The sequence below is a fragment of the Clarias gariepinus genome, chromosome 3 (genome assembly GCF_024256425.1).
Source record: "Clarias gariepinus isolate MV-2021 ecotype Netherlands chromosome 3, CGAR_prim_01v2, whole genome shotgun sequence".
Taxonomy (NCBI): domain Eukaryota; kingdom Metazoa; phylum Chordata; class Actinopteri; order Siluriformes; family Clariidae; genus Clarias; species Clarias gariepinus.
This window is the reverse complement of record NC_071102.1, coordinates 29,467,104-29,494,769: the sequence shown is the minus strand read 5'-3', so window position 1 is coordinate 29,494,769 and position 27,666 is coordinate 29,467,104. Positions and strand designations below refer to the sequence as shown.

Below are 27,666 nucleotides of genomic sequence, written 5' to 3'. Positions count from 1 at the left end.
ATGCTTTTTTCCCTATAAGACATTGTGGATGCATTAGACTTACAATGAATGTTTGTTTTTCTCAAGGTTCGGAGTGCAGTGTACAGAATGTAACGGATGAGACAATAGTCTGTGCAACACCAAAGTATGAATGGAATAACATGACAGTGTTTCCAGGTAAAAATTTTGCTTAATCACTGTCCTTGCATTCTTGTTGCAGTCTTTGTTTAAGCAGTACAAAATGCAGTTCTTAAGGAACAACTTTTTACAATGGCTCTGCGACAGCAGTGTTGTCTCATGTTTCACCTTGCAGACACTTATGTTTGAAGTTTAATAGCAGTCTGTCAGTCAAGTGATAACAATCATAAGCCTTTCACTTGTCACACACAAGGCACAAGAATACAAAAATTCTTTCATTACTTGTGATCATTTGCCAACAAACCATAGACTATTTGTTTTAATATTAATATAGTTTTAATTTGTTATTAGTAAAAAAAAATAAACAGATTTTAAAATAAAAATAAAAAGATTTATCTCTATTAGAAAAGGTATTTTCTAATTACTGTAACTAATATCTAGGGATTAGTTGTTTTCATGATCCTCCTAGCTAGTCGTTGATTTTAATAATTACTTTTTATATAAGTATTATTTGTATCGGCACATTTACATTTGTATTTGTATTACCAGTTAGTACCATAAGTATAATAATTTATACCACATGTTTGAATTGGTCAGAGGGCTTTGATGAGTTTTCTAGGACAGCAACCCTGACAGTACAGCCTTTTTTGCTGTAATTCAAATCACAGGTTTAGATTAATGTACACCTCGCCCAGGGCACAAAAAGTGACATCACGGAAAAATGCTAAATAAAAAAGCAAATGATTGTTTCATTTTGCATATACCTGTATTTAATTTAATATTGAATAATAAAGTATGCACTTCTTTATGATTCTAATTATATTGCCATCTATTTTACGTATACTATTGCCATACAGTATGTGTTGTATCAATGAAATATATTTCCAAACCTAGCTGAATATAGATCAAGTGTGTGTTTTCCTAACATATACTAAAACATGTAGCTGTTCCAATCTAAAAGCTTTAAGCATTAATTTTGTAAATATACATGTAATTCATATACACCAAATGCTATACACCTTCTGCATTAATGAATGTGGTTATAGGAAGAACAATCTTTAAATTTAGAATGTGCTATGTCTAAATTGTCCTGTTTAAAATTAATTAACCTTTATTAATTTTAATTATTTGTATTTGAGTAAAATTTGAGTAAATTTTGAACTTATTTATAACTTTGTTTATTTGCAGGTGGCAGGGGGTTAAAAATGGAGATGTGGAATAAAAGTATACCCCAGCGTTTAGAAGACGTTCTTTACTATAACTCTAGTCGTCCAGGATACTCGGTCCAGTGGGTGGACTCTTTGTCCTATGTCTGGCCCTTAGAATTGGACTATTTTGTGGCTCGATTCAGTGGCTTTTTTGTTCCCATGGAGACTGACAACTACTATTTTATAGTTAAAGCAGATGACCGAGCTCAGCTGTATTTCAGTAAAACTGGCAAGCCAGAAGATAAGGTACTACAGCAACTTTTTGGTTCTTTATAAGGTGTTTATGTTATTACATCTTATATCATAATGACAATATTGGTTCTGCTGGTTTTGAAGTTGTTTGTATTTTTGATTAATATATAGTAAATCATGATTTATATAAATTATTAAATTCATATTATTATTGAAAATATTGGAGTATTCCAGCTTTTAATTTTATTTAATCCTTTATCATAATTTACATATGGCAGTTTATATGAATAAAGTATTATAAATCATACGATTTCATAATTAAGTTGCTCTTCCATTTCTTCCAAAAGGTCCTGATCGCATATAATGCACAGTGGGCCACTGATTTCTTCCGTAGTCCAACTCAGAGATCTGCGGTCATGAGGCTGGAGAGCGGAAAGCCGTAAGTGAGAGTTAATGTATTTTTCTTACCATTCTTGCATACTGTGTCCATGTACTGTAGATGGATAATTTTGATGTATAATTTGTGTCTAATACTTTTGGGTGTATACAGCAACATTGAAAGCCTATGACTACGTAAAGTATGCAGTAATTTTTGGGTGGAATTTTCATAGGTTGAATTATCTATGCTTAATTTCCCTGACGGTGAATGTGTGTGCATGGTGCGGTGGAGTGAGAATGGTGGGAATGGTAACATCCACATTAACAGTACAAGCAAATCTTTGGGTGGTTGTATGTTGTAAAGACAGCAGTGATACTGAAATAGTGCTCTTAAATCTGGAACAAAACATTCCAGTCTCTTTAATCTGGAATTTTAATCTGTTTAATCTTTAAGCTTTTATGTAAAAGCCTACCTCACTCAAAAAAAATCTTTAAGGACAGAATTTCCAAAGTCTAGTCACGTACTGGTGTGTGCGTCAGCAACAATGCTGGAATTTTAACATTATCTGATAAGCCAAGGAGCATGGTGCCTAAGCATGTACTGTACATTAGCTGAGTACATGCTTTGTGCTTGTTTGTACTTTGGATGTGTCCTTAAGTATAATTACTTCTCTCTTCTCACTGCTTCATTCAAATACATTTATGCAGATATTACATTGAGGTCCTGTGTCAAGAGTATGGAGGTGTTGCCTCTGTTGATGTGGGATTTTACAAAGAGACAAGCCCTTTTACTCCTCAGCAGACAATAGATGCTGTTAATGAGATACAAGTTATAAATGCCAGTTACAATGTGCTAAATGAGATTCAGGTGGGTGGAATATTTAAATAGAAATTAAACTATCTTTTGCTGATTGATTTATTGACTGACAAATTGATTTCTTTTTGTTTTTTGTTTGTTTGGTTATTTATTGTGGTTTCAGATGATTGCTTTTAAGGGCTGGAGTGTGGTTACGCCAGTCCAGGAGGTGCAAATACTGTCTATAAGCAGTGGCTGCTTTTCTTTGAACACCTGTGACTTTACCTACTATAGTCTGGCCTACAGAGAGGACAGAACAGGTTCAGTTGGAAATTTGTGGTAACACTTTAATAGAATTAGTGGCTAGGGAAAAAAAAGCTAAAGAATCTAACTTTGGAACAAGTATCCTATTTCAGCATGATCAGTAATGTCATATTGCAAGTCATATCGCACTGCTGTGCTTGCACGACTGATTCAGTTCTGTCTTGTTACAGGGCCAATCCCTGTCAGTGCACCTGCTCAGGTGTTACAGGATGAACTGAATGCTCTTTGGTCCATTAAACCAGACACAGTAATTGTCACAAAGCAGCAGCTGGACAAACAGTCACAATACACCATCACGTTCAATTCTAGCAGAGGTAAGAAAGTAAATGTAAGCATGGTATAAATCAGCAGTTTCTTTATGTTTGTGCAAACTTAAATATAGTGAAACTTTAGCTTATGTCAACAATGAATACATTTAAAGTGACTTACGGTATATATATATAGTATACAGTATACATATATAGTTATAAACTATAATGTGTGTGTGTGTGTGTGTGTATATATATATATATATATATATATATATATATAGGACATATATAGTATACAGTATACATATATAGTTATATATAGACAATTTTAAGCAAAAATGTAAACAAAAATGTTAAACTTTGTAAGTTTGTCGATTTATGCGAAGACTTGACACCATATCTCCATGTCAGGTGACTTTCAGGACCTTCAATACTGGACAAATGAAGTAGATGTAAATATTACCATTATAGAGAACACTAAAGGAAAAGCAGATTTAAAAAACTTCACTTTGATGTGGGGAGGAATCTCGTCCAGCCCTTTGTCATACAATGCATCTGAGACTGAGGTTTCCATTCTTTCATTTGTTGCTAATATAGAGACAGTAATTTAACCCCTTGACTAAGCAGTTCTAATATATATATATATATATATATATATATATATATATATATATATATATATATATATATATATATATACAGTATATAAGTAATATACAAGAATACAAATAATAAATGAGCACAATTTTTTGTAACCTTAATATTAGACATAAAACTTGCTAGCAAAACCTCAAATTAATTACATTTACATTTACAGCTTAACAAGTTCTGAATTTTCAAGTTATTTTACATACTTTGTATTATTGACATGTTTAAGATAATTATTAAGTATTTCTATTTCAATAGCCAAACAGATATAACTTTATTAAATTGCAAGCTCAAATACTTTTACTATTAATAATTTTACTATTAAGAACTTAGTTTAAAGAACTGAAATAAGAACTTTTAATATTGAGAAGATTGTGAAGCCACATAAAAAAATATATTGCTGTTAAAGTATTTATTTTATTTATTCTCTAAGAGACATCTAAAATGTAACATATATCTCTAAAATCTGAAATTCTTTCCAAACCACAGCCTTTTATATTAAATAAACTATAGAAAAACAATACAAGTTTTGTGATGTTCAAGGCCCAGTTAAAATTTTTAAACCTAATTGCCATATTACCCTAATAGGGTCACACATTATTATTTTTTAAGCTGCAAAATGTTAATTATTATAACTATAAAAAACAACCATGCTTTTATTTATTTTAATAATTCATATCTTTCATTTCAATAAGTATCTTTTAAAAATCACCTCTAGGTGACTGCTGCACTGGTGGCCATGACGTCTGCTGATTGTCCCAGCGAGCTGTTAAATGTGGAAAATTCAGCTGTTAAATATTTTAGAGACTATGAAACAAATATAACAGGGGTAAGCACATTAAAATATCAAAGCAATAAAATCAAGTATATAATATAATAAGCAGTCCTGCAGTTCTGTAGGTTTTAGCATCATCAACAGTGAAGATCATTTATGTCTTTTACAGTGGACAGGTCTTACTTAGCACTTAATTCTCACTACTCTGTTTTATGCGGTGCTGTAACACTGGGTTTTAAAATTATTTCCCACTTTTTCAGTTTACTGGTGATGTAAGTATGCGAGGGACAAGGGTGTCTGACACTGAGGCCTTCTGTGGATCCTGGTCTCTGATGAACCCAACTGTTCTGTTTAAATCGGATGATGTGTCTGTGTCTGGAGCAACGTATGGGCCTGTGTCACTTCAGAAATATCCTACAGTAAGCAACTGTACTAATGTAGTTTTATTGTCATAAACAGAAAATCAGGAAAACAGGTAACTGTAATAAATATTACAGTTAATAGGTAATCGTTTTAATTTGAGATGTAATAAAAGTGTTTATCTTAGATTTTTGTAGATAATAATGAGTAACTCAAATGGTATTTGTTGTAAATGTGTCCTTATGTATTTATTGTAGGTTATTTTATTTATTAATTTATATTTTTTCCCATTGTCTAGCTTTGCTTTGCATACAAAGGTTACCCAAAGAAAGGACTGGAATTGGTGTTTACATACTTAAAGAGTTTAGGAGTTGTCCAAGTTACTACTGTAATTCCAGTATTGTTCGAACAGGGGGATGTGTAAGTTCAAACTGCAGTACATGTAAAAGATCATAATGATCATTTAAATGCATAACAAAATCCTAAATGTAATCACATGTTGTTGTTTTTTTTACAAAAGTTGATTGATTTTGTCATGTTGAATGAGGCACTAGTAATGCAACATACTTTTTTATAGATGGAAATATATGTGTGTGGAGCTTTTATCCAGTCTGCAAATAAACTACCCTGGAAGTAACTATCAACTTCTTGAAGTACATCTATATAAAGACGCAGCAGATTACTATATAGACACAATTCAGCTTGGGAAAACAGCCACCGTGAGTGGCACAAATGGTACGTGAAAAAAAAAGGTTGTCTCCATTTCATTAAAAAAATTATAGAAATTGAAACCTTTTACATGTTTGTGACTTTTTTTTTAAAAAAAGGGTTTTTTTTACATTTTACAGTGTGTGTACTGAAACACTGAAGAAATCATTTCACTGTATAACAGTACCTACTGTATATAATAGTCATTACACTGACTTTGACATTAACATAAAAAATGTGCTTTTTTTTAGCTGTTATTATGAAGAGAAGACCTCCTGCTCTATCCGATTCTGGTCGATTTCTTAAGAGGTTCTCAGTGCAGAAGCTGATTAATTCATCTGATGTCAGCTACAAGATTACTGCCTCTCCTTATAATTGTGCCTTTGACTTTCCACTGCTACAGATTGGCTTCCTGCAGGTATGTGTGCATCAACATACATTGTGTTTGGATGGTGATTAAGCAAGTTAATAATTTTGGTCCTTCCGGATAGGAGTGAAATGGTAGCATCTTACATTACAGTTCCCATCATTTCCGAAGCTCCCAATACCAAAACACATACATTTAAAGAATAAGAGCCATAAAGCAGTGATTTCATGGTCTTTTCATAGTCAAAAAAATTCCACAAAATTGTTTTCAAGGAATTAGAGCTGAATGCTTTTACTGAAATACCTCTTACAGTGTCATCTGATTTTCCCTCCTTTTCAAGGAAATATATACTAGTAAGGACATGCTAGTGCTGGCCCAGGACACTGCCACTGCCACTGTGACACGTTTGCAAAGAGCCAGTCCACCACTGAGTGGAACCTTCAGTGTGGAAATCTTTGGCCAGATAGTGAAAGGTCAATTGTGTTGCCTGCATTTTTCCTTTAATGGGTTTTATTTGTTAGTTTATTATTATTGACTGCACTTTTACTCTATATGGTACATAGCCATACTAAACTGTAATAATCTATACCTTTGATTAAATAATGAATGTTATTTTAACAAATCTTTCACTATTTGAAAAACTAAATTACATGCTGCTTCATCCATGTGTGTTTTAGATCTGCCTGTGAGCATCAGTGCAGATGACCTGAAATATGCTCTGCAAGGCATTCCAGATCTGGGCCTTCTGAGTGTTAATAGTACAGCAGACTGTAAAGGATACCTCTGGGAAATTCAATGGCTTACATTACCAGGAAATCAACCTCTACTGCAGGTGAAATACCATCAGCTCATTTATTATATCAGAATTCTATTATTATTATTATTATTATTATTATTATTATTATTATTATTATAAAACAGGATATAAACCCAGCAGATCATACCAATTGTTCAAGAACTGCTGCACTTTAAATGTTTTCTTTCCTTTTATACAAAAGTTAATTTTAACAAGCAATCTGATTGGATGAGATGCATTCCGCAAGTGGTGATTATCGATGGATACAACACTAGGGTGTTCAACTATATGTATAATTCTGTGCCCTAGGTGTTTTACAATAATTAAGTACACTGTTAATTTAAATCATTAAATTAACTCTTGGTCTCCAGCAAGGAGATAAAAATAGGTCTATAAGTCTGCCATACTAAGGAGAGAGCAACAGGTATGTTATGTCATCTTAAACAACAGTTTGACTAGGGAACTACTAGTTTTTTTAATTTAACACTATTTGGGATTTTACTTCCCAGGCCCCAGAAGTTAACAGAACTGAATTTTTCTTAAGAACAATACAATATGTAGGAATTTAAACAGAAACGTGAGATTTATACTGTAGGACTGTCCATCACCTTCATGGTTTAGTAACTGCCAATTACGTTAAATAGTTCCATCAGCTGTAGAAGGATATGTGTTGGCAGGACAAAATAACTGGTTAAACAAAGCAACAAATCATAATCTGTTGATATGGAAATGGTGTTTGCAGAATGATTGTATAAAATCCATATCACACAAGAGGGAGTGCTGACCTCCTGGATATAGCACGCTGTAATGCAGTTATAGGCACAAGGGTTGCACCATATTACAGTATATTAAGTAGCACAGCGCTCCCTCTCATGTGATATTGCTTAATTATACCCCAACAATTTTCTACTAAATAAATTTTTATTAAGAATGACACATCACACTTTTTAAATCTATTTATGGGACTGAATGGGACAGTTGTGGGCTGAGAACATTAAAGGGTGAACTGTAACTGTTAATACAAAATTAAACATATCAGAAGATACCTCTAGGATATTGCTCAGGAGACAAATGAAAAAATATATAACACCCAGTGCATGCATACAGTAAACCTCAGTTTTTACATATTTATGATGGCTAGTGATTTTGTTGCACTTTTGATATATTCAAATTAAAATAGCCTAAACATATTTTTTAAATATAATGTAAATTCTGTTGAAAAAAATATTACACTACGAACAGCTATTCATGTACAGTGTAATTCACATATAATACATTATATATTTTGCAAAGTCTTAACTAAATCGCTTTTTTATTTTTTTGAAAATGTTTTTCTGTTTAGGGATATTATTTAGGGATAATTCTAAAATGTTAATTGATTTAATAAATGTGTTTTCTGATTTATGATTTGTTTACTAGATCGATGACTCTGGTGTAGTAGGTGTTAACGCTTCTGTGAAAGCACAGGTTAAGCAACAAGGAGGCCTTTTGAAGCAAAGCATCATGGGAGATTTCCTGCGTGTGCCTACAAATAAAACGCAGGTGCTTCTTTTCACAAGTAATTCATATGAAATCCAGCTAAATCACTTGTTAAAATTCTTCAGAATCAATGATGTTTTTCAACAACTGATGTCAAGCATGTGTGTTTGCAGACCAAAATACATGCATAGTCTAAAGGGCATTTCACAGTGTCAGCCCAGTAATAAAACAGAGCCTAACATATATTTAATATCTTTTTAGGTACAAGTTTTTATCAATGGCATCCCATCAATGTGTTCAGGTGATTGTGGGTTTACATGGACTCAATCTGAGACCCCAATTGTAACAAACATCGATCCAGTGCAAGGTAGAACGAATGATCTCATTTTTTAAATGGAAACTTTACTGTCACTTTTGCCATCTATATATTAATGAAAAAAATATTTATCTTGCTTAATCTATTTTAGGAGCTAGTGCTTCAGGAACTGTTCTTACCATCCAAGGATTAGGATTTGCTAAAAATGCTACAGTACAGATCGGAAATACCCAATGCTTAGTTCTTCAAGTTACAAGTGAGTTGAAAAGTACTGTAGCTGTTATAACAAAACACTCATATTGTTAATAACCAAGACAAGGGTTTAACCATTAATGCATTTTGTTTCAGATACATCAGTGACATGTAGTGTAGGCCCTCAAAGTGCTGGATTATACCCAGTCACTGTGAATTTTCCTACATTGGGTAATGCTGGTTATATTGGTGGCAACATCTTCAACTTCACCTACCAAATGGGGGTGACCTCCATAGCACCCACTGCAGGGAGTGTTACTGGTAATGATGGCACAAAAGCATTTCTCCCTGCAGATGTTTGCAGATATGTTTTATCCATTCTATATAAGGTTCTTAATATAGCTTCCTCTACTACGTTTTTTTACAGGGGGCACAATTCTGACTATTTATGGATATGGATTCAGCCAGGACACTACAGCTGCTATTGGGGGTGTAAAGTGTGTCATAATTGATGTGAATCTCTCCCAGCTCTTATGCAGGGTTCCAGCTGTAAGTGAAATTAATTGCTCCTATATTTGACTATGTTGGAGGGATTGTGTGTGGCAAAGTTAAAGAGATGTGTAGACCACATTAGGCATTATAACAGCTTGTGTTGGCCCAACATAATTCAAGTTAATCATTTTAAAATGAGAGGATAAAATTGTTAATTGTTGGATAAAAAGTCAGTTTAAAATTTGCCCCAAACAATTTAGGACTTTTTTGCATCAGAGGAAGTATTCTTAAGGGTTTTATGAAACCTTTACAGTAGAGTGTTTTGTTTTGTTTGTTTTGTTGATTACCACTAATAACTGGCTTATGGTGTTTGATCGAGTAAAAAGCATGTGCACTGAAAGGTCAACAAAATAAAAGTCATTTTGACTGTTGGTTTGTTACTGTATATCTGTGGGTTTGTTTGGTTGCCTGAGAGTTGCCTTTAATTTTAGGGATCAGCAGAAACAAAAGCAGTGACTCTGACAATGGGAAATATTCAGGTCACATCTCCATACTCTTTCACATATGACACCAACCTGATGGCTACAATTACTGGACTGAGCCCACAAACAACAACGGTGTTTGGTAGGATCTCCTTCTCAGAAAAAAAAGTGTTTACTACAGTAAATTAAATAGGATCATATTATGCAGTATTAATTTCTGTCGAAACACTGCTGATTTCCTGCTACATATTAAGCCCTTACAGGTGTTTTTCCTTGACAATCCATCTTTTTACCTTTGACACAACTACTGATGGATGACCTTTGAAATGTTTTTCCTGTAACGTCTAGACAGGATGTTAGTTGTCATTACTCCGCCTTGCATAACCTGAATTGTGCAACATTGGCTTTTTTTTTAAAGCAAAATGTGTTTTAAGATTAAAATTTTTTGTTTAACAATTTCAAAAACACATTAATTTACATAATTTTAAGGATGCCTACTAGATGGAACTAAGTAAATAACTGCTTTTTGTTGCATGGTAAAGGGAACAGGGTTCTTACCATCATTGGTTCAAACTTTGGTGACCAGATCCAAGGCTGCTCAATCCTCGTTGGTGGTGTAGTGTGTGAGTTGCAGCAATGGTCCAGTACTATAATTACCTGCCTGTTACCCACACTTCCCCCTGGGCTGTATGATATCAACATTATAGTGGGGAACCAGGGCTATCCTCTAATCAGGTACCAATCTTCAAACTTTTATCTAAAACTTGTAATGCAATAAATATAAAACAGATCATTATATAAAATACATATATAATTTTATTAAATTTACATTTTCCTTTCTTTTAATCTACATGTTTACCTGAAACACAGTTCTGGTGTGAACACCACCATAGAGTACATCTTACGTGTTACAAGCATCTCTCCACAGTACGGCTCTCTGTACGGAGGAACCACAGTAACCATTACAGGTTCTGGATTCAGCCCTGTTCTCAAAGACAATGAAGTTACACTAGGTACAGTACCTGGGCAAAAAAAAAAAGCACTTGCACATCAGTTGTATAACCATTGGAGGAGGAATTAAGCACAATGTACAGTACATCATTACCTAACTTTGTGTTTTTGGTTAAGCTGATTAATAAGGAATATACCAAGACAGAGTGAAAAATACATTGCAATGTATTATATGTTACAGAGAAACCGGCAAGCACAAGAGGGTTTATTTTAAAGATTAGATTCCAGAATCTAAAAGTGCTGTGGAATATTACTGAGTCATAATTTGGCGGTTTAGCCGGAGTAAGTGTTGTGTATTTTTCACAGGTGACACACTCTGTAGTGTGACTGCTGCTTCAAATAATCAGCTGCAGTGTGTGACCCAAACAAAGAAGCAAACATATACCATCACAAACCAAGGCATTAACCCAAGTATGTCCAACCTCATTTTAAGGCTGAGACTAAAGTATTCGAGTACATGTTCTGTAGAAAAAGTAGAAACAAAAAGTTGTTTTTAAAAGCTATTTTATAAAAACACAATATTTCAGTATTCAATATTAATATTAAAGGTGTATAAAAGGCATTTTCTTTCCATGTATGAGACCCAGAGCCTGACATCTATCATGCATGTGACTGTGTGTGTCTTGTGTATTCAGTCTATGGTCAGGGTTATTCATGGAGCCCAGCTACAGTGATAGTATCTGTTGGGGATACAGTTGTCTGGAGTTGGCAGGCTCCAGCCTTTGTTCAAAGCCTGGGCTACAGAGTGTTCAGCGTCGACAGTCCCAGCAGCACCCAGTTTGATGGAGTGACCTTCAACAGTGGAAATTCCAAAACAGCCACTGGTACTAAGAATATAACCTTATGCAAATAATCTTTTCCAGAATTATTTTAAAATTTGTAAATAATAGGTAAATTGTAAATTTGTAAATAATATGCAATCTATAAACCAGTAAGGTCAACTGTTTAAGACTAACTAATAGTTTATATTACTGCCGCAAGAACAGTATTAAGACTCTAATATTTTTTTTTATAATATTAAAAACATTTTGTAAATGAAAAAAAGACTGCTTCTAGAACTATGCACAAGAATAAAATGCCTGTAGCATACATATAAATACCACTTGTTTTTAACCCACAGTGAAAATACATTTGGATGAAACATTGACCCTTGTGGGACACCACTACTAACTTTAACTATAGTTTAACATACTAATAATCGCCAAGCAGTTTTTTTTTTAAATGGTGGTCAATAAATACTCTTCTAGAAGAATCTTATTTATGTGTGTTAATGACTGATATTACTCACGTTGAGTACATTCCTTAGTCACTAACCCCCATATGTGAAACCACAGAGAACAATAGAAATGCCCTTGGGTAGTGTCATATCCTGACTGAGAAAACAGACTGGGGTAAAGCAAAATATCTAACCTTGTTGTAATGTATGCATGGGTCTCTCTTGTATTTTTTGTCCACAGGATTCTTCAGTTATTGTTTTACAGCTCCTGGGGTGTATTATTACAGCAGTGGCTATATCGACTCAGCAAACCAGAATAGCATGCAAGGAGCAGTGATTGTCAGGCCCCTAGAGGAGAAAAATACTGAGCCAAACATTACCGTAGCAGGGTTTCAGGCTGTATGGTATCAAGGTACAAATGCGTTATGCCCATCTAATTGTCCATGTGTGTTTCATTTGTTACAACTACATCTGTGTATGCTTAATGCAAGTCTTATATGACGCAATGTCGGATTTGTATAAATCAGAATTGTAAAAATCTAAAAGTCAAGAGCTAGGTTTAATTTGCATTCTAAAAACTGTCCATGTAGGTTCAACACGTCAGAGCAGGTCAGCGCTTGACTGTGTGGCCTATCCTGAATGCTCTGACGCTAATGCAACCTTCAACAGCCAGTCCTTCAGCTTCTCCAGCTGTTCCAGCCCAACTGTCAATTATATCTCACCTGATCATGGCACTTATCATGACCCCATCATCATCTATGGGTCTGGCTTTAGCAATATCACCTGTGCCAATAAGGTAAAGACTCAAAGATTTCAGCACCAGTTTAACATTTTATTTTGATTAAATTAAATTTTATTCTGTTAAATTCAGTACAAGCCCTAATAAGACAATCTGATTTTTCTCACAGCTTAACTGCTTTTTGTAATCATTGATCTGATAAGCCTCTTTGGCTCATGAATTTCTACAGGTAATGATTGGAAACACTTCATGTCAAGTTATCAACAGCACATCCACCAGCATTCAGTGCCTCCTCAGCCCTGACACCGGTGCACCCGTGGGCATCCTTTTGCCTGTCCAAGTCTACATCAACAATCTGGGCACTGCCCTGCTCACAATGCCAAGTGAATCTGCTCGACGTTTTGCAGTTATGCCTGTGTTGGACTCAGTCTCACCATCAGTGGGCAGCACAACTGGTTATACACGCCTCCTTCTCTCTGGCTCTGGTCTCACTGCAGGCACAGTCATAGTGGCTGGGTATCCATGTATCACAGTCTTCAGCAATTACACTCACATCATATGTGACACATCTCCATCCCCACCTCAAACAGGAAATGTTGCTGTTCAAGTTGGTGGAATCTCTTCTCTCTGCAGCACTGACTGTTCATTTATTTATTCCACCTCCCTGGTTCCAACAGTTTCTTCAATTTCCCCAAGCTCTGTTAGTGGAAATCAAACAACTGTCTTGGTATCTGGAAGTGGCTTTGGCAGCAATCTTAAAGATCTCATGGTGTATGCAGACAATTTTATTTTGGAGGTTAGCAATGTAACCGACAGTAACCTCACACTGCTGGTCGGCCCTCTGCCCGCAGGACCTCACACCCTGAGGGTGGTTGTCATGAGTAAAGGGCTAGCATCTGGAAATGTCAAACTTACCAGCCTGGCACTGGCCAGCCTACAGCCCAGCTCAGGCAGTCTAGCAGGAGGAACACTGCTAACAATCACAGGCAATGGATTTGTAACAGGAAATACAAGCGTCATGCTGGGGTCATACCCATGCACCATAGTGACTCTAACTCCTGCCATGGTCACTTGTTTGACCCATTCCTTTAAAGAAACACAGGTGCAAGTCAATATTAAGGTGTTTGGAGTAAATTACCCACCACTAAGCTTTAACTATACTCAGAGTCAAACTCCAAATATCACCACTGTTAGCCCTACAACAGGTATGAAGAATTAATGAATCCAATTGAGTTACATTATTTATTAAATTAATAAAATGTAATTAGTAAATTTGAATAAGGTGACTAATTAAAAGAATAAACATGTCTTACCATGTTGGTGGGCCAGCACAAACTGCCAGAACAGCATCAATATTTTTTGGCATTTGGAGTCTATGAAAAAAAGACTTTTGTGTTGATGTGCAGTGACTTAGAAGCCTGTATTCTAGTGGCTTTTACATAAATTACACAGGATGGGGACAACATGCAAACTTTTAAATTTAAAGGTCACGTCTGAACCAGGCCTAGGTGAACTCAAAACATGCTGACCCACAGCATACCAAAGCTGAAATTTTTTTCTTTTGATTTCTCACATCTTTTTTTCTTATCTCTGCATACTGATCCTTTATCTCAATTTACTTTAAATGTCCATCAGAATAATACAATGGTAAAAATAAGATACACAAAATATAGTAAGATAATACAATATCAAGTAATATTCTTTTTGTACATATATTTTTTAAAATATTCTTTAATACATTACAGGTCCCAGTGGAACAACAATCACAGTCTCAGGTTCTGGTTTTGGCTTGGACATTGGTCTGGTTTCTGTGCTAATAGCTGGTGCGGCATGTAATATATCATCAATTACGGACACAACCATACAGTGCACTGTGGGTGAACATGCAGGAGGAACGTTTCCAGTCACACTGTATCATCAGGTTAAAGGTTATGCTCTGACTCAGGCTAACTTCACCTACGAGCTGCAACTGATGCAAATTGTGCCAAATGAAGGTGACCTTAAATTACATATTTCATTGCATTAATTTTTAAAAGAGGCCTAAATAGATATTGTAAGATAGTACTTTGCAGTAACAAACCCATTTTCCTTGCTTGATGCTGCTACAGGAAGCTATGGTGGAGGTGCATTAGTAGAAGTCCAAGGCTCTGGGTTTGACCCTAACTCCTCTAAAGTTCTCATCTGTAATACAGAATGCGGTGTCAACCGAAATTCATCAAGTTCTACAAATTTGTACTGCAATGTTCCAGCCAACAATGGTACATAGGAAAAAACTATACAATACTGCATATCTACTGACACCTTTATGTTCATCACCATAAACAGATATTTGCGTGACAGTAAAATATTTTAAAAATGTCTTAAATACAACTAACAGACAAAAAAGAAAAGGAAGCAAGTGACAAATGACAAATGTAAAGAGTATTCACATGCTTTTGACAGGAACTCAAGCGGAGCTGTCATGCACAGTGATAGTTCTGAATAGCCATGGCTCAGCCAGCATTACAAATGGCTTCACATACAAAACCAGCCTGACACCTGTCATTATGGACGTGTCGCCTCGAAGAGGAGGAACAGCCGGAGGCACTTTGCTTACAGTCACTGGCTACGGTTTTAGGTCTGGAATTTTCCCTGTCAAAATGTATTCAACTTTTAAAAAAAAATAGTTAGAATATAAAAATCTCTATGAAGAATTGGATAAAAGGTTGGAGCGTGCTTATGACAAAAAATGTGTTGTATTGTTTGCATTGTTTTTAGGTTTGTTTTTTCCATTTTGCTGTCATTAAACTATGCTAGATTTTCTTTTTTTTTACTTTTTACAATTCATACACAGATTTTGTGTTACAAATCTTATTACTGGCTCTGTTTCCCACTTTTGCATACACAGTGGAGGAAATGTTAACGTGACAATCGCAGGGTCGGTATGTGATATCAGGTCCACCACTGAAACACAGGTCATCTGTGTGACCAATGCCCAGCCCATATCCCAGCAGACCAAGGTCTTACTGATGATTGGAAACAGAGGAAACGCCAAGACGGTAAAACTCCCTCATAACATAAATTTATGTTACAATTATTAACAAATAAATTAGAGCTTCTAATCAATTTATATTCATGTCCAAATGCAATGCTGGTAATATATAATATATTCATGACTTATGCAATGCTGGTAAACGAATAATAAAACAAGTGTTAAAATCAAGGGACATAAATACAGGCCTCTGTCTCATTTTATTTGGCCCACAAACTTGCAGACAGTTACATAATGTAATTACCCCCCCACCACCCCCCACCCCCCCAATTATGCTATTCTACATGTACATTCAGAACCCAAATTATTGAAGGTAATTAATAGAATAAACATACAGTAGTACAGCAAAGTAAATTCCTTTATTCCATGGCTCTTTATGAGTTCATAGAAATAACCTATGTGGCCCTCTGATCTAGCTGATCATAGCAAGTGTCCTTAAGCCAAATAGTTCAGATACAATGGATATGATATGATATGATATGATATGATATGATATGATATGATATGATATGATATGATATGATATGATATGATATGATATGATATGATATGATATGATATGATACAATACATGATTTTTTTTCAATTAAGCTACCACATAATGATAATATAGTAATTATCGTTACATTTTTACATAGAAATTAATAACATACACCTCTCATTCCAGGATAATGCTGACTTCTTTTACATTGATGTGTGGTCATCTCGGTACACATGGGGAGGAGAGTCACCCCCTGAAGAGGGCACATTTGCAGTGATCACTAAAGGACAGACTATACTCCTGGATGTCAGCACACCAGTGTTGAAGATGCTCCTCATCCAAGGTACTTGTGAGAAGAAATCAAAAACTGTCGACAAAACGAATAAAAATTTAATATACAAGCTCATCAGGATGTAAATAGGTTTTGTTTTTACTAGTTGAATAAATATAATGCATGTCATAATTAGCACATAATTACAGAGCCTGTCCTGGAAACACATCCTGGTTGGGCCAGCAGGCTATTATTGAGCACAACATGCGGAAACACATTTTACACCTAGGGACAGAGTAATCAGGCTAGCGACTTGAATGTTATTTGAGAGATGAGAGGAAATCTGAAAATCAAAAGAAAATTCTTAAACACAGAATTTAATAATTCTTAAACACAGTGATTTACAGAAAATGGGTAAATCACAGACAGTTTCCCAGATAAGGAGTTATGATTTAACATTGCTACCTGCTCTGCTAGTATACCATCTTAAGCCATATATTTTCCCAAAATTTTCACGTCCTAAGGTGGAACGTTGATCTTTGACGAAGCGGACATTGAGCTGCAGGCAGAGAACATTCTCATCACAGATGGTGGAGTTCTTCAGATTGGAACAGAAGACAAACCATTCCAGCACAAGGCCATCATCACACTGCATGGCCACATTCGAGCTCCAGAACTCCCGATGTATGGAGCTAAAACCCTGGGGATCAGAGAGGGAGTGCTGGACTTACATGGTATAGCAGTCAATTATAGTAAAATTCTGACAAAACAGTGACTGGTTAAATTAAGGGTGAACCATTAAATAAACAAGTTAATAAATAAATAATCAAGAGACAATAATAAAAGTGACAGGTACGGGTTCTTAAGAATCTGAAATAAAGCCTTTAGCATCCATAGACAGAACTATGTACAGTACATTCATTCATTTTCTTACATTTTGTTCCTAGTTGTGGTGGTGGTGGACACAAAGGATAAGTCAGTCCAGACTTCTCTAACTTCTAGAACTAAAGGTCTAATCTTGACCTAATGAACAAATTGTTAAGCATGAACTATTGCAGATTATTTAGCTTGAACTGGTCTTAATTAGGCATTTTAAATTGATAAACCAATTAACTGTGAAAAACAGAATCAAAGTTATTGGAGGTAAGTAATCAATAAAATAAACATACAGTAGTACAGCAAAGTACTACATCATTTGAGAGTATAATCCACTTTTATGAATTAAGTAATCTGTATAACTAAAATCCAAACTAATATACTACTATAATAAAACTTAAATCCAAAAATCCATTAAGGTTAATGAGTTAGGGCTATGGTAATTTTATAGTGATTTACAGTCTTTCAGGGAATCTAACTGAGTAACTGAATAACACTGTGCTACTCTGAATTGTCTTATTTATAGAAATAAATTAACAGCGTTTCTTAAGCATCCAATCGCTTCTTATGCACCACTAGGTCATGTTCGTTGCTAATTTGAACCTTTGTTAACATGCAGTTTAAGGAGTACTTTTTTTAATTAATTGATCTATAGAATGAATTTTAAATCTCCTTCTTTAGGTATCCCTATCCCTATCACCTGGACCCGCCTTGCCCAAACTGCTAACAGTGGTTCTAGTACTCTCATTTTGATGGATGCAGTTACCTGGAATGTCGGAGATGAAATTGTCATTGCATCAACAGGTGACAGGTATAGGACCATCATCACAGGCATATACTGTGCACTTCATTTTTCATAAACATAGAATAAATATGGTCACCTCATTGATAATTTTTTTGCAAATGCAAATTGCCTCCATTAACAGCAGAGTATCAGGCAGCTTCTATGTTTATATAATAATATACATTATATGTAATCCAAGAAAATATTTAAATATTTAGCTGACTACATAACTATTGTTCCACCACAAACTAAATGTGGATTGTGGCCAACTTTGCAGGCTTAGCCAGGGACAGAATGAAGTGAAAAAAATTGCATCTGTGTCACCTGATGGCCTAACCTTAACTCTGACCGATCCACTAAACTACAACCACCTTGGACTAAATATCACGTTACCTAATGGCGCTGTGTTTGAGGCAAGGGCTGAAGTTGGCGTTCTAACAAGGAACATAGTTGTTCGTGGAGCTATTAACACAGAATGGAGCGATAAAATCCAGGCATGTCCAAATGGGTTTGACCCAGGTGGGAATTTTATTCTATACTGTATTTATTATTAAAATTTTTGTTAAAAGCTTGTTTGTCTTTCTTTTGGTAAGTGTTTTAAGTAAAAATATTTTATTTCAGGTGAGTTTGCCACCCAGACTTGTTTTCAAGGAAGATTTGGGGAAGAAATTGGAAGTGACCAGTTTGGTGGCTGCATTATGTTCCATGCACCTCAGCCTGGGAAAAATCTGGCTATAGGAAGAATTGAATATGTTGAGGTACTATGCTGCATTAATGATGTACTAGAAATTCATCTTGGACTACTGGAATTATGCCCTCCTAATGCCTTGATTTTTTCATGATGACATTTTGTGTCCTTTGTGGCAGATATTCAATGCTGGACAGGCATATCGTCTTGGTCGCTACCCCATCCACTGGCATCTGATGGGAGACATTAACTTTAAGTCTTACGTTCGTGGCTGTGCCATCCACCAGACCTACAACCGTGCAGTTACCATTCATAACACACACAGATTGCTGGTGGAGCATAATGTTATTTACAATATCATGGGAGGAGCCTTCTTTATTGAGGATGGCATAGAGACTGGTAATGTTTTGCAGTACAATTTGGCTGTGTTCGTTCGTCAGAGCACCAGCCTATTAAATGATGATGTGACACCAGCTGGCTACTGGGTCACAAATCCTAATAATACCATCAGACACAATGCAGCCACTGGAGGAACACACTTTGGCTTTTGGTACCGGATGCATGACCATCCAGATGGCCCGTCTTATGACGGCAATATCTGTCAGAAGATGGTGCGTTTGGGTGAGTTTTATAACAATACAGCCCACTCACAAGGCTGGTTTGGGCTGTGGATATTCCAGGACTTTTTCCCCACAAGGGATGGAACATGTAGCTCGACTATACCACAGCCAGCTGTGTTCCGCAAATTCACATCTTGGAATAACCAGAAAGGAGCAGAGTGGGTGAATGTAGGAGCAGTGCAATTCAATGACTTTCTTATGGTAAATAATGAGGTGGCAGGAGTGGAGACCAAGCGTATCATCCAGCAATATGTGAGTGGATGGGGAGTAGACAAAGGTGCAGGAATTCTGAATAGCACCATAGTGGGTCATGTAGATGAACTTGGCCTGGGTGAAAACTACTGTACCAGCCATGGTATTGTCCTGCCCCTAGACGATGGCATGAGTGTCGTCAATACAACATTTATTAACTTTGACCGACCGAGTTGTGCTGTAATTGGGGTGACCACTATACAAGGAACCAGTGGCAACTTTTCTGGTGGCTGGACTGTCAAATTCAGTGGAATTAATTATTATCAGTCACCCAACAAGGCTACCTTCAGATGGGAACATGAAATCGTTCTGATGGATCTTGATGGATCACTGACAGGTATTTATTATGGGATATTTCTAGACACTACAGAACAGGATATGAACTACAGCAATATGCAGACTTTTCATATAGTCAGTTAAACAACTAACTACTCAAGGCTTTTTTTGATAAATTTTATTTTTTTTCATAAATTAGGTCTTCATAATACAAAATTTCTCTGGTGTATGGCTCTACATGGGGTTTCCCAAAGGGTCTTCCCAAAGAACCCTTTATAGACTGATAAAAATGATTTTTAAAAATACTGTAAATACATTAAAGTTGTAAAATTTTGTCCAGGAGCATGTGTAAGCATATTTTAGTAAAATATACTTGTGTATGTAGCAATGTAACAATATGATAATATTAATTAACATAATATTAATCTTAGTGAAAACAATATTAATCCTAGTGAAAAACAATATTAATCTTAAGTGACAAAAAATAGAAGGAAGCAGAGAGAAGATCAGTATGCAGACGTGAGCAGAGGTAAAAAGGACCCCATGCATATCATAAAAACATAGGGGGGGCCTGGGTAAGCATTAATAGCAAAATAAAATGCATAAAAAAATCACATATCAAACATCAACCTTCTCTGAACCAGAACAACACCCACAGGAAGATCAGTAAGGGGGACAAGAGCAGAAATGCCGCAGTTCAGAATTAGTGCAGGTGCTGGAGCAAAATCCATTTAAGTACTAACGGACACTTTAAAATTGGTCTGAGTGGCAACACTTACAAGACAAATAGACCTTAGAACAGAAGGAGCTGGAGTGCCAGACTCTGGCCATACAGGCCTAAAGGCATTAGGAGAAGGGCTGTTTACCTCCAAACGAAGTCCCTTAGAAGGACTTGAGCACTTGGGGCAATTAGCACTTGGGCAAATATAATCAGCTATAAGATTAAAATAAAATACGTAAGTACAACAAATTGGGGAAACAAGACAAGAAATTGAAATAGTGCGAAAGAGATGCTTACCCATGGTCTTTCTCTTGAGAACTGTGGAATAAACCAGAGAAAACCAGGAATGTATACTGTAGTAAAATTAAGCGCCACCCTAATACTGTATTTTTTTATAAATTAAACAAGAGAAGTGTAAAGATAATGGAAAGTAATCATAAGGTACAGATGACTTAGGGAGTCAGATGACGAGGTATATGACGTGACATAATATGGTTGAAAAACTTAAACATAATGGGAGAATTTCTTGGAAAAGGTTAGACTATGATGGGTTAAAACATTTGGTAAGGAATGAAAAAAAGAAGTACTGAGTAGGAGACAAGGTGTGCACCCCTCCCCTTGAAAACTGTATATAATGAGTGTGCATCCAACTGTCAGACAGTCTGCTCTTTATTATGCTTGGATTTATGACCTAAGTATTACAAGTGCGGTTTACTTGGGTTTTATTGCTGCAATAAATCCTGCTTACTTCATCCAGTTCTGTGCAGAGTCCTGAGTCGTTCTTTGAGCCTTTTTGACTAGAGATACAGCGTTTGTTTAATATTTTTAATTATGGTAACATAAACAAGTAAAAGATAAAAATCTTCCACACATGCATTACTGAGGCAATTTTATATAAAAAAAAATTTAACTTAAAACTTACTTAAGCTATTTTTCCTCAACTTTCTTTTTCTTCTCCTCTATCCTGTTGTCAAAAGGCAATCCTAACTACAAGGTTGTGCCTAAGAGTAATCTGCTTGACCCACTTCACTGTTCTGACAATGCTTCATGGAGCATAGGCTTCCCTGGTACAGTGTGTGATAACACCATAAGCTTCCACCGACTGGGAATTAATTCTTCATTACCCTCCTCACTTTTGTTCAAGGATCTCATACTCACCAATACATATGGTATGGAAAAGAATAAGCTAATATTCACCTACAAATTGTGTTATGTGATACCAAGGCAGTGCTTAATTGTGCGTTTAGCTTCTCATTGTTATATACAGTACATTAAAGATGAATGCATTTAGAAATATTACTAAGTTTTAGAGGCAACTTATATTTTTAAGAATTATTGCATAAATCTTGTTTTGTGTGTATGTTTAAAGAAAACACTGCAGCATTTATATAACACATTCATATTATTTTAGGATCAAGCATTGTTCCTTTTGCTGATAAATTGATTACCCATCGTGCTGGTTGGATGGCTCTGCTACCGTCTAACCAAATGTACAACTGGTACTTTCGCAATGCTTTGCAAATTAGCAACATCTCGTATAGTGCAGTGTTCTATGGATTTCAGGTACAGTCATGATCACGGTGATTAGTTTGCTTACTAATAAGTTCAATTTTAATTAATTTAAAAAAATATTTAAAAATAATTAATTCAGTTTATATTTATAAATTTTATTTTCTTTTTACCAATAACCATTATTATACAAAGCAGCTTTGCAAAAATCTACTATAATCTTTTTACCTAATTAATTACACATTACATCGCATTTTAATATATACAGTATATAAATTAATTTAATTATGTGCTGTTTTCTGTTCTTTCTTTTTTAATTAAATTATAGCCTCAAGATTATGTGATTGTAAATCACAATCTGACTCAGAGTCCTGACTGGGTGTCTGTGGTGGACAACAGAAATCGTTCAGCAAATCCTCTAAATTCTAGTGTGAATATAAATGGAGACTGGTACATGGACAAATCATCCAATAACCTCTACTATATTGGTAAACCTGCTGTTGTACATATCCTCATGAGATGCATATTATATTGCATATTGTATTACTTAAAAAGAAATCAACTCTTCTTTTCTGGATTCTGCTCTGATCTCAACCATGTTGTATGATCTGCCTTCAGTGTCTGGCAAAACAAGTGCTTCTAAAAGAAGGCGAAGAAATAGTGTGGATAGATCGACCACAGACTTTCCAGTAGCATTCAAAGTTTACAATTGCTTCTTCCTGAATTGCGCACCACCATCAGTCAATGCCACTCTCCTGCCTAGCCGCCGACCTGCCAACTACATGTATGTACAATAACATAAAATATAAAGCTCCAATAGAATCTTTATTGTCAAAAGGTTTAAATTCCAATTAAATACTGTCAGTCTCGATACTTCTTCAAATTGAAATTGTGGTCTCCTGCCAGGTAGCACTGGCCTCCACCCCAGCCTTTTTAAAATACTTATGTCTATTAGATATAGCTTATCTATCTCTGTTACCGAGCTAACAACAAGTAATTTGGGGCATATTCTTAATTTAAACTAAAATAATTTAGGACCAGCACAAAACTTAACTGTAGATAAAGCTTCAAGAGATAAGTATCATGAATAGTGATGGATTGCCCCATGGCATACGTACAGATATAAGTACATATTTTTAAGTAAACTTAAAAACTTGTGCATGAACATGAGCACAACAAAAAAAGAAACAGAAGCAAGCCATCGTAGAGAATGAAGAGCATATATAATGATACTAACTAACAGACCAAATTGGACACACCTGTGATGCAACTGCCAAGCATGACAGTAAGGCATGATATCAACATAAAAGTCCCACAAACACAAAAAGTCCAATGGGTGCACCCACGAGGGATAACCCTGACAATTAGTCATTATTTGTTTTTTATTACATTTAAATCTGGTAGAATTTGGCATTTTGGTTAAACCTTTAAAAGGCCAATGTGGTCATTTATTTACCAACCAGTTTTGTCATAATATTTTATTATGCTCTGTCGCAAATTAAATTGTATACTTTTTTTTGAACAATTTATCCAGTGGAGTGTGATAGATTGGCGAGATCTCAAACAGAATGTTTTCGAATGTTGAAAAGAATGTGATAAATATGTCTAACAATTTTCAGTGCTTGGTCCAATCAGTCATTTTGGCAGTCATCTTCAGAGAACAACTTCACAGTACCACAAGCAGGCGCCAATGTTATCATTCCTGCAGGTATTGTACTTATTTCGTAACTGTTATTTTATTTAAAAAAATCTTTTTTATGTATTTTTTTATTACCAATTGTTTCTGGAATTTAAGTAGATTGTAAGTTTTCCCTGTGCTTGGTGGGTTTCCTCAGAGGCACTCCAGTTTTCTCTTATGCTGCCAAAATATGCATTACAGGCTGATTGGAATTTCCAAATTTCTAGTTAGTCTATGATTGCCTGTAGCAGTTGCTATGTGTATGTGCTTGTGCACTGTAATGGGTTGGCACTCCATTTGGGGTGTCCCCTGTGCCCAGTGACCTGAAGCTTCAAGGAAAGGATTCAGGCCCTCTATAACCCTATGCAAAACAGTGATATGGAAATTAGATGAAAGGTTGAACTGTTGTTTCGATGTGCTGATTTTAATCAAACAACAACAATACAAAAGTTCTCTATTCTGTATCCACAGGCAAATGGGTTGTTTTAGACACCCCTATTCCACCCTTAAACAACCTCACTGTAATGGGAGCCTTGGAAATTCCAGACAACATGAACAATACGTCTAACCGCACCAACAGCAGTCTTCCACAGAATAGCATTGTCCTCAATGCTACCTACATTTCTATCCTGGTCAGTCTTTCCATAAATCATCAGACTCGGCTGACGTATTATTTCCATTTGTTTAACCTCAATACCACAATTATCACAAAACGTAGTCAAGGGCAAGCTCTCGGGATTGTTTGGTGAAAGCAGATAGTCTTGAAAAATAAAAGTACCAAATTGTATGTTTCCTTTTTGCTGGCATAGTACCATTAAAGGTGCAGGTTTTGTGTAAATATTATAATATACTTTATGTATCTGAAAATCTATTTCTGACAATCTAGAGCAAAAAAAATCTCAAGGAAATCACTATATGGCATCAAAATGTTATTCTCGTTCTCACATAGGGAGGGCACTTGATTGCTGGATGGCCTGACCAGCCATTTAGTGGACAACTGCAAATCATTCTTAGGGGAAATCAACACACACCTGAATGGCCTCTACCTGACGGACAAAATCAAGGATCTAAAGTGCTGGGTAATCAAATATGAGTAATCAAATATGCTCCTATTTAATGTTTTACTGTATATGTATCATGTGGTTAAGTTACCAGAAATTCACATTGAGTAACAGAAAAAAAGTTTTCTTATTTGACATATTTGAATGAATGGTTTTGTACGTTTGCAGAACACTATGAAAGCTCAAATTTACAATTATTGATGTGAGATTTTCTTCTCTTTTGACACTTTACATTCAGTGTCTTTTTTATTTTGCAAAAACAGATGTGTTAGATTAGATTTTGTTATCGTACTTTAAACACTTTTAAAGCAAAATTTACCAGATAGAGTAAATTTGTTGTTTTTTGGTACAGGATTGATATTAATAAGCTCCCTTTATCACACATCTTACACCCACTTTGTAAGCCATGCTATTAAACAAAGTTATGTTGTTCAGGTGTGTTTGGCTCTCTTGATCTCTATGGGATGCCACACAGAGTTTATCACACAAAACTGGCCACTACTGCTTGGGCTGGTTCCAATGCTCTCTCGCTTCAGGACCCTGTGGACTGGAAGGTGAGGACATAATTTAATAAATAAAAAATATTAAATAAAAAATATTATTTATTTGCATTATACATGATCATTACTAACCAGATAGAGTGGAAAAAAGTTTGTACCCCCTAGTTTTAAAAAAGTGAATGCACCATCTTAAAATTAATTTAAAATGAATCTACATATCTTTAATTTGGAGTATGCTACAAAGAATAATTTAAAATTCAAATGTTTTAATAATAAATGAAATTAATACAAATCTATGATTTTAGTTGCAGCCAGCACACAGCAAAATAAATCAACACCTTTTGACTAATCAGAATAGAAAAAATCAGCAATGCTTTGGTAGAATAAAGAATATCTTTCTATTCAGAAAAGATAAAACCATTTTTTATATTTTAAAACCATTGTACAGTTATCCACTATAAACAAGCAAAAATTTTAGTTTAAAATAAATATCTTCATTGCAAAATTCGCAATTGTCTAAACATCTGCTCATAAATAGCAGGTCCTGTAGCATTACTAAAATATATCATTGTCGCACTAAAATACTGTGTTTGTTATTTTTTTAATCAGGCAGGGGATGAAATCGTGTTGTCCACCACCAGTTATGACCCATGGCAGACAGAGACACGCACTATATTAGCGGTCTCCAACAATGGCTTTACATTGATTTTGGATCAGCCACTCAGTTACTCACACATTGGTTAGTCCAGTATTGTATACAGTAATGCAGTGGGTACAGAAAGTATTCAGACCCCGTTAAATTTTTTACTCTTTTTTTATATTGCATTTATTTGCTAAAATCATTTAAGTAAATTTTTTCCCTTATTAATGTACACACAGCACCCCATATTGACTGAAAATCACGGAATTGTTGACATTTTTGCAGATTTATTAAAAAAATACTGAAATCACATAGTCCTAAGTATTCAGACCCTTTGCTGTGACACTCATATATTTAACTGCAAATGAGAATCAAGAGGTCAAAGGAACTGCCTGAAGAGCTCAGAGACAGACTTGTGGCAAGGCAAAGATCTGGCAAAGGGTCTAAATACCTACTGTAAGACCATGTGATATTTTAGTTTTTCTTTTTTAATAAATCTGCAAAAATGTCAACAATTCTGTGTTTTTCAGTCAATATGGGGTGCATTAATGAGAAAAAAATTAACTTAAATGACTTTAGCAAATGGCTACAATATAACAAAGAGTGAAAAATTTAAGGGGGTCTGAATATTTTCTGTACCCACTGTATATCTACAGTAATTTTCGAGGAAATAATTTGCCTACAATAACGCATGAGCGTACATTCAAAGTGAGTTGTTTGTGCAACTACTGCAGCGGAGAACTACACAGCGCCAGGAACATCCAACAGCTACAGCCTGGCTGGTGATGTAGGTCTGCTGAGCAGGAACATTAAGATCATTGGGGGAGATTACCCAGACCTTTACACAGAGTCATTTGGAGCCAGAGTGTTAGTAGGATCCTTCTCCGCTGGAGGAATCGACTACAAAGGTACTGTCTGCACCTTGAATACCCAATGAACAAAACTCAAATATAAATAGAAAGGAGTACACAAAAACACTTTTTGATCTTGGGATTTTTTAATGCAGATTTTATAACTAATTCAAGACCTTTTTTTATTTCTGTGATTGTATAATTCTTACAGGAAAGGCCCAGATTAGGAATGTGGAGTTTTTCCACACTGGTCAGGATGGATGGCCTGACAACACTGATCCTCGTTACTCAGTGGCTTTCCTCAACCTGGGAATGGTGAGAATCACAAAATTCCTAATTCCCTGATTTTGTTACTTGTTACTATAAGCGGAAGAGTGGCTATGTGGTTAGCACTGTCGCCTTGCACCTCTAGGTGCTGGGTGTGATTCCTGCATGGAGTTTGCATGTCTCTCCCACGGTACCAAAACATGCAGATTAGGCTAATTGGCATTCACAAATATTCCGTAGATGGCCCTCTGAAAAATATAATGTCAACACACTTTAGTATTTATACAAAGAAATCCTAGTGTATTCGCATCTA

General features: G+C 35.4%; 1 protein-coding gene across 1 annotated transcript in view; it reads left to right on the top strand.

The window, feature by feature from the left end:
• Nucleotides 1-27,666, top strand: part of pkhd1l1.1 (PKHD1 like 1, tandem duplicate 1) — a 40,098-nt gene that overhangs the window by 2,825 nt on the left and 9,607 nt on the right. The window contains exons 12-59 of the mRNA XM_053493491.1: nucleotides 67-156; nucleotides 1,306-1,571; nucleotides 1,865-1,956; nucleotides 2,604-2,763; nucleotides 2,876-3,011; nucleotides 3,186-3,329; nucleotides 3,678-3,832; nucleotides 4,633-4,743; nucleotides 4,950-5,108; nucleotides 5,348-5,469; nucleotides 5,627-5,784; nucleotides 6,009-6,175; nucleotides 6,465-6,597; nucleotides 6,802-6,956; nucleotides 8,340-8,462; nucleotides 8,661-8,766; nucleotides 8,867-8,971; nucleotides 9,064-9,228; nucleotides 9,335-9,456; nucleotides 9,891-10,023; nucleotides 10,424-10,616; nucleotides 10,752-10,894; nucleotides 11,199-11,303; nucleotides 11,528-11,716; nucleotides 12,350-12,520; nucleotides 12,699-12,904; nucleotides 13,077-14,052; nucleotides 14,593-14,841; nucleotides 14,956-15,105; nucleotides 15,290-15,464; nucleotides 15,735-15,885; nucleotides 16,546-16,702; nucleotides 17,155-17,364; nucleotides 18,188-18,317; nucleotides 18,568-18,809; nucleotides 18,912-19,048; nucleotides 19,158-20,187; nucleotides 21,825-22,016; nucleotides 22,259-22,410; nucleotides 22,685-22,844; nucleotides 22,975-23,140; nucleotides 23,976-24,064; nucleotides 24,506-24,666; nucleotides 24,984-25,113; nucleotides 25,531-25,649; nucleotides 26,205-26,334; nucleotides 26,970-27,143; nucleotides 27,298-27,401. Coding sequence (XP_053349466.1) covers nucleotides 67-156; nucleotides 1,306-1,571; nucleotides 1,865-1,956; nucleotides 2,604-2,763; nucleotides 2,876-3,011; nucleotides 3,186-3,329; nucleotides 3,678-3,832; nucleotides 4,633-4,743; nucleotides 4,950-5,108; nucleotides 5,348-5,469; nucleotides 5,627-5,784; nucleotides 6,009-6,175; nucleotides 6,465-6,597; nucleotides 6,802-6,956; nucleotides 8,340-8,462; nucleotides 8,661-8,766; nucleotides 8,867-8,971; nucleotides 9,064-9,228; nucleotides 9,335-9,456; nucleotides 9,891-10,023; nucleotides 10,424-10,616; nucleotides 10,752-10,894; nucleotides 11,199-11,303; nucleotides 11,528-11,716; nucleotides 12,350-12,520; nucleotides 12,699-12,904; nucleotides 13,077-14,052; nucleotides 14,593-14,841; nucleotides 14,956-15,105; nucleotides 15,290-15,464; nucleotides 15,735-15,885; nucleotides 16,546-16,702; nucleotides 17,155-17,364; nucleotides 18,188-18,317; nucleotides 18,568-18,809; nucleotides 18,912-19,048; nucleotides 19,158-20,187; nucleotides 21,825-22,016; nucleotides 22,259-22,410; nucleotides 22,685-22,844; nucleotides 22,975-23,140; nucleotides 23,976-24,064; nucleotides 24,506-24,666; nucleotides 24,984-25,113; nucleotides 25,531-25,649; nucleotides 26,205-26,334; nucleotides 26,970-27,143; nucleotides 27,298-27,401 — 8,993 coding nt within the window. The remainder of the gene's footprint in view (nucleotides 1-66; nucleotides 157-1,305; nucleotides 1,572-1,864; nucleotides 1,957-2,603; nucleotides 2,764-2,875; nucleotides 3,012-3,185; nucleotides 3,330-3,677; nucleotides 3,833-4,632; nucleotides 4,744-4,949; nucleotides 5,109-5,347; nucleotides 5,470-5,626; nucleotides 5,785-6,008; nucleotides 6,176-6,464; nucleotides 6,598-6,801; nucleotides 6,957-8,339; nucleotides 8,463-8,660; nucleotides 8,767-8,866; nucleotides 8,972-9,063; nucleotides 9,229-9,334; nucleotides 9,457-9,890; nucleotides 10,024-10,423; nucleotides 10,617-10,751; nucleotides 10,895-11,198; nucleotides 11,304-11,527; nucleotides 11,717-12,349; nucleotides 12,521-12,698; nucleotides 12,905-13,076; nucleotides 14,053-14,592; nucleotides 14,842-14,955; nucleotides 15,106-15,289; nucleotides 15,465-15,734; nucleotides 15,886-16,545; nucleotides 16,703-17,154; nucleotides 17,365-18,187; nucleotides 18,318-18,567; nucleotides 18,810-18,911; nucleotides 19,049-19,157; nucleotides 20,188-21,824; nucleotides 22,017-22,258; nucleotides 22,411-22,684; nucleotides 22,845-22,974; nucleotides 23,141-23,975; nucleotides 24,065-24,505; nucleotides 24,667-24,983; nucleotides 25,114-25,530; nucleotides 25,650-26,204; nucleotides 26,335-26,969; nucleotides 27,144-27,297; nucleotides 27,402-27,666) is intronic.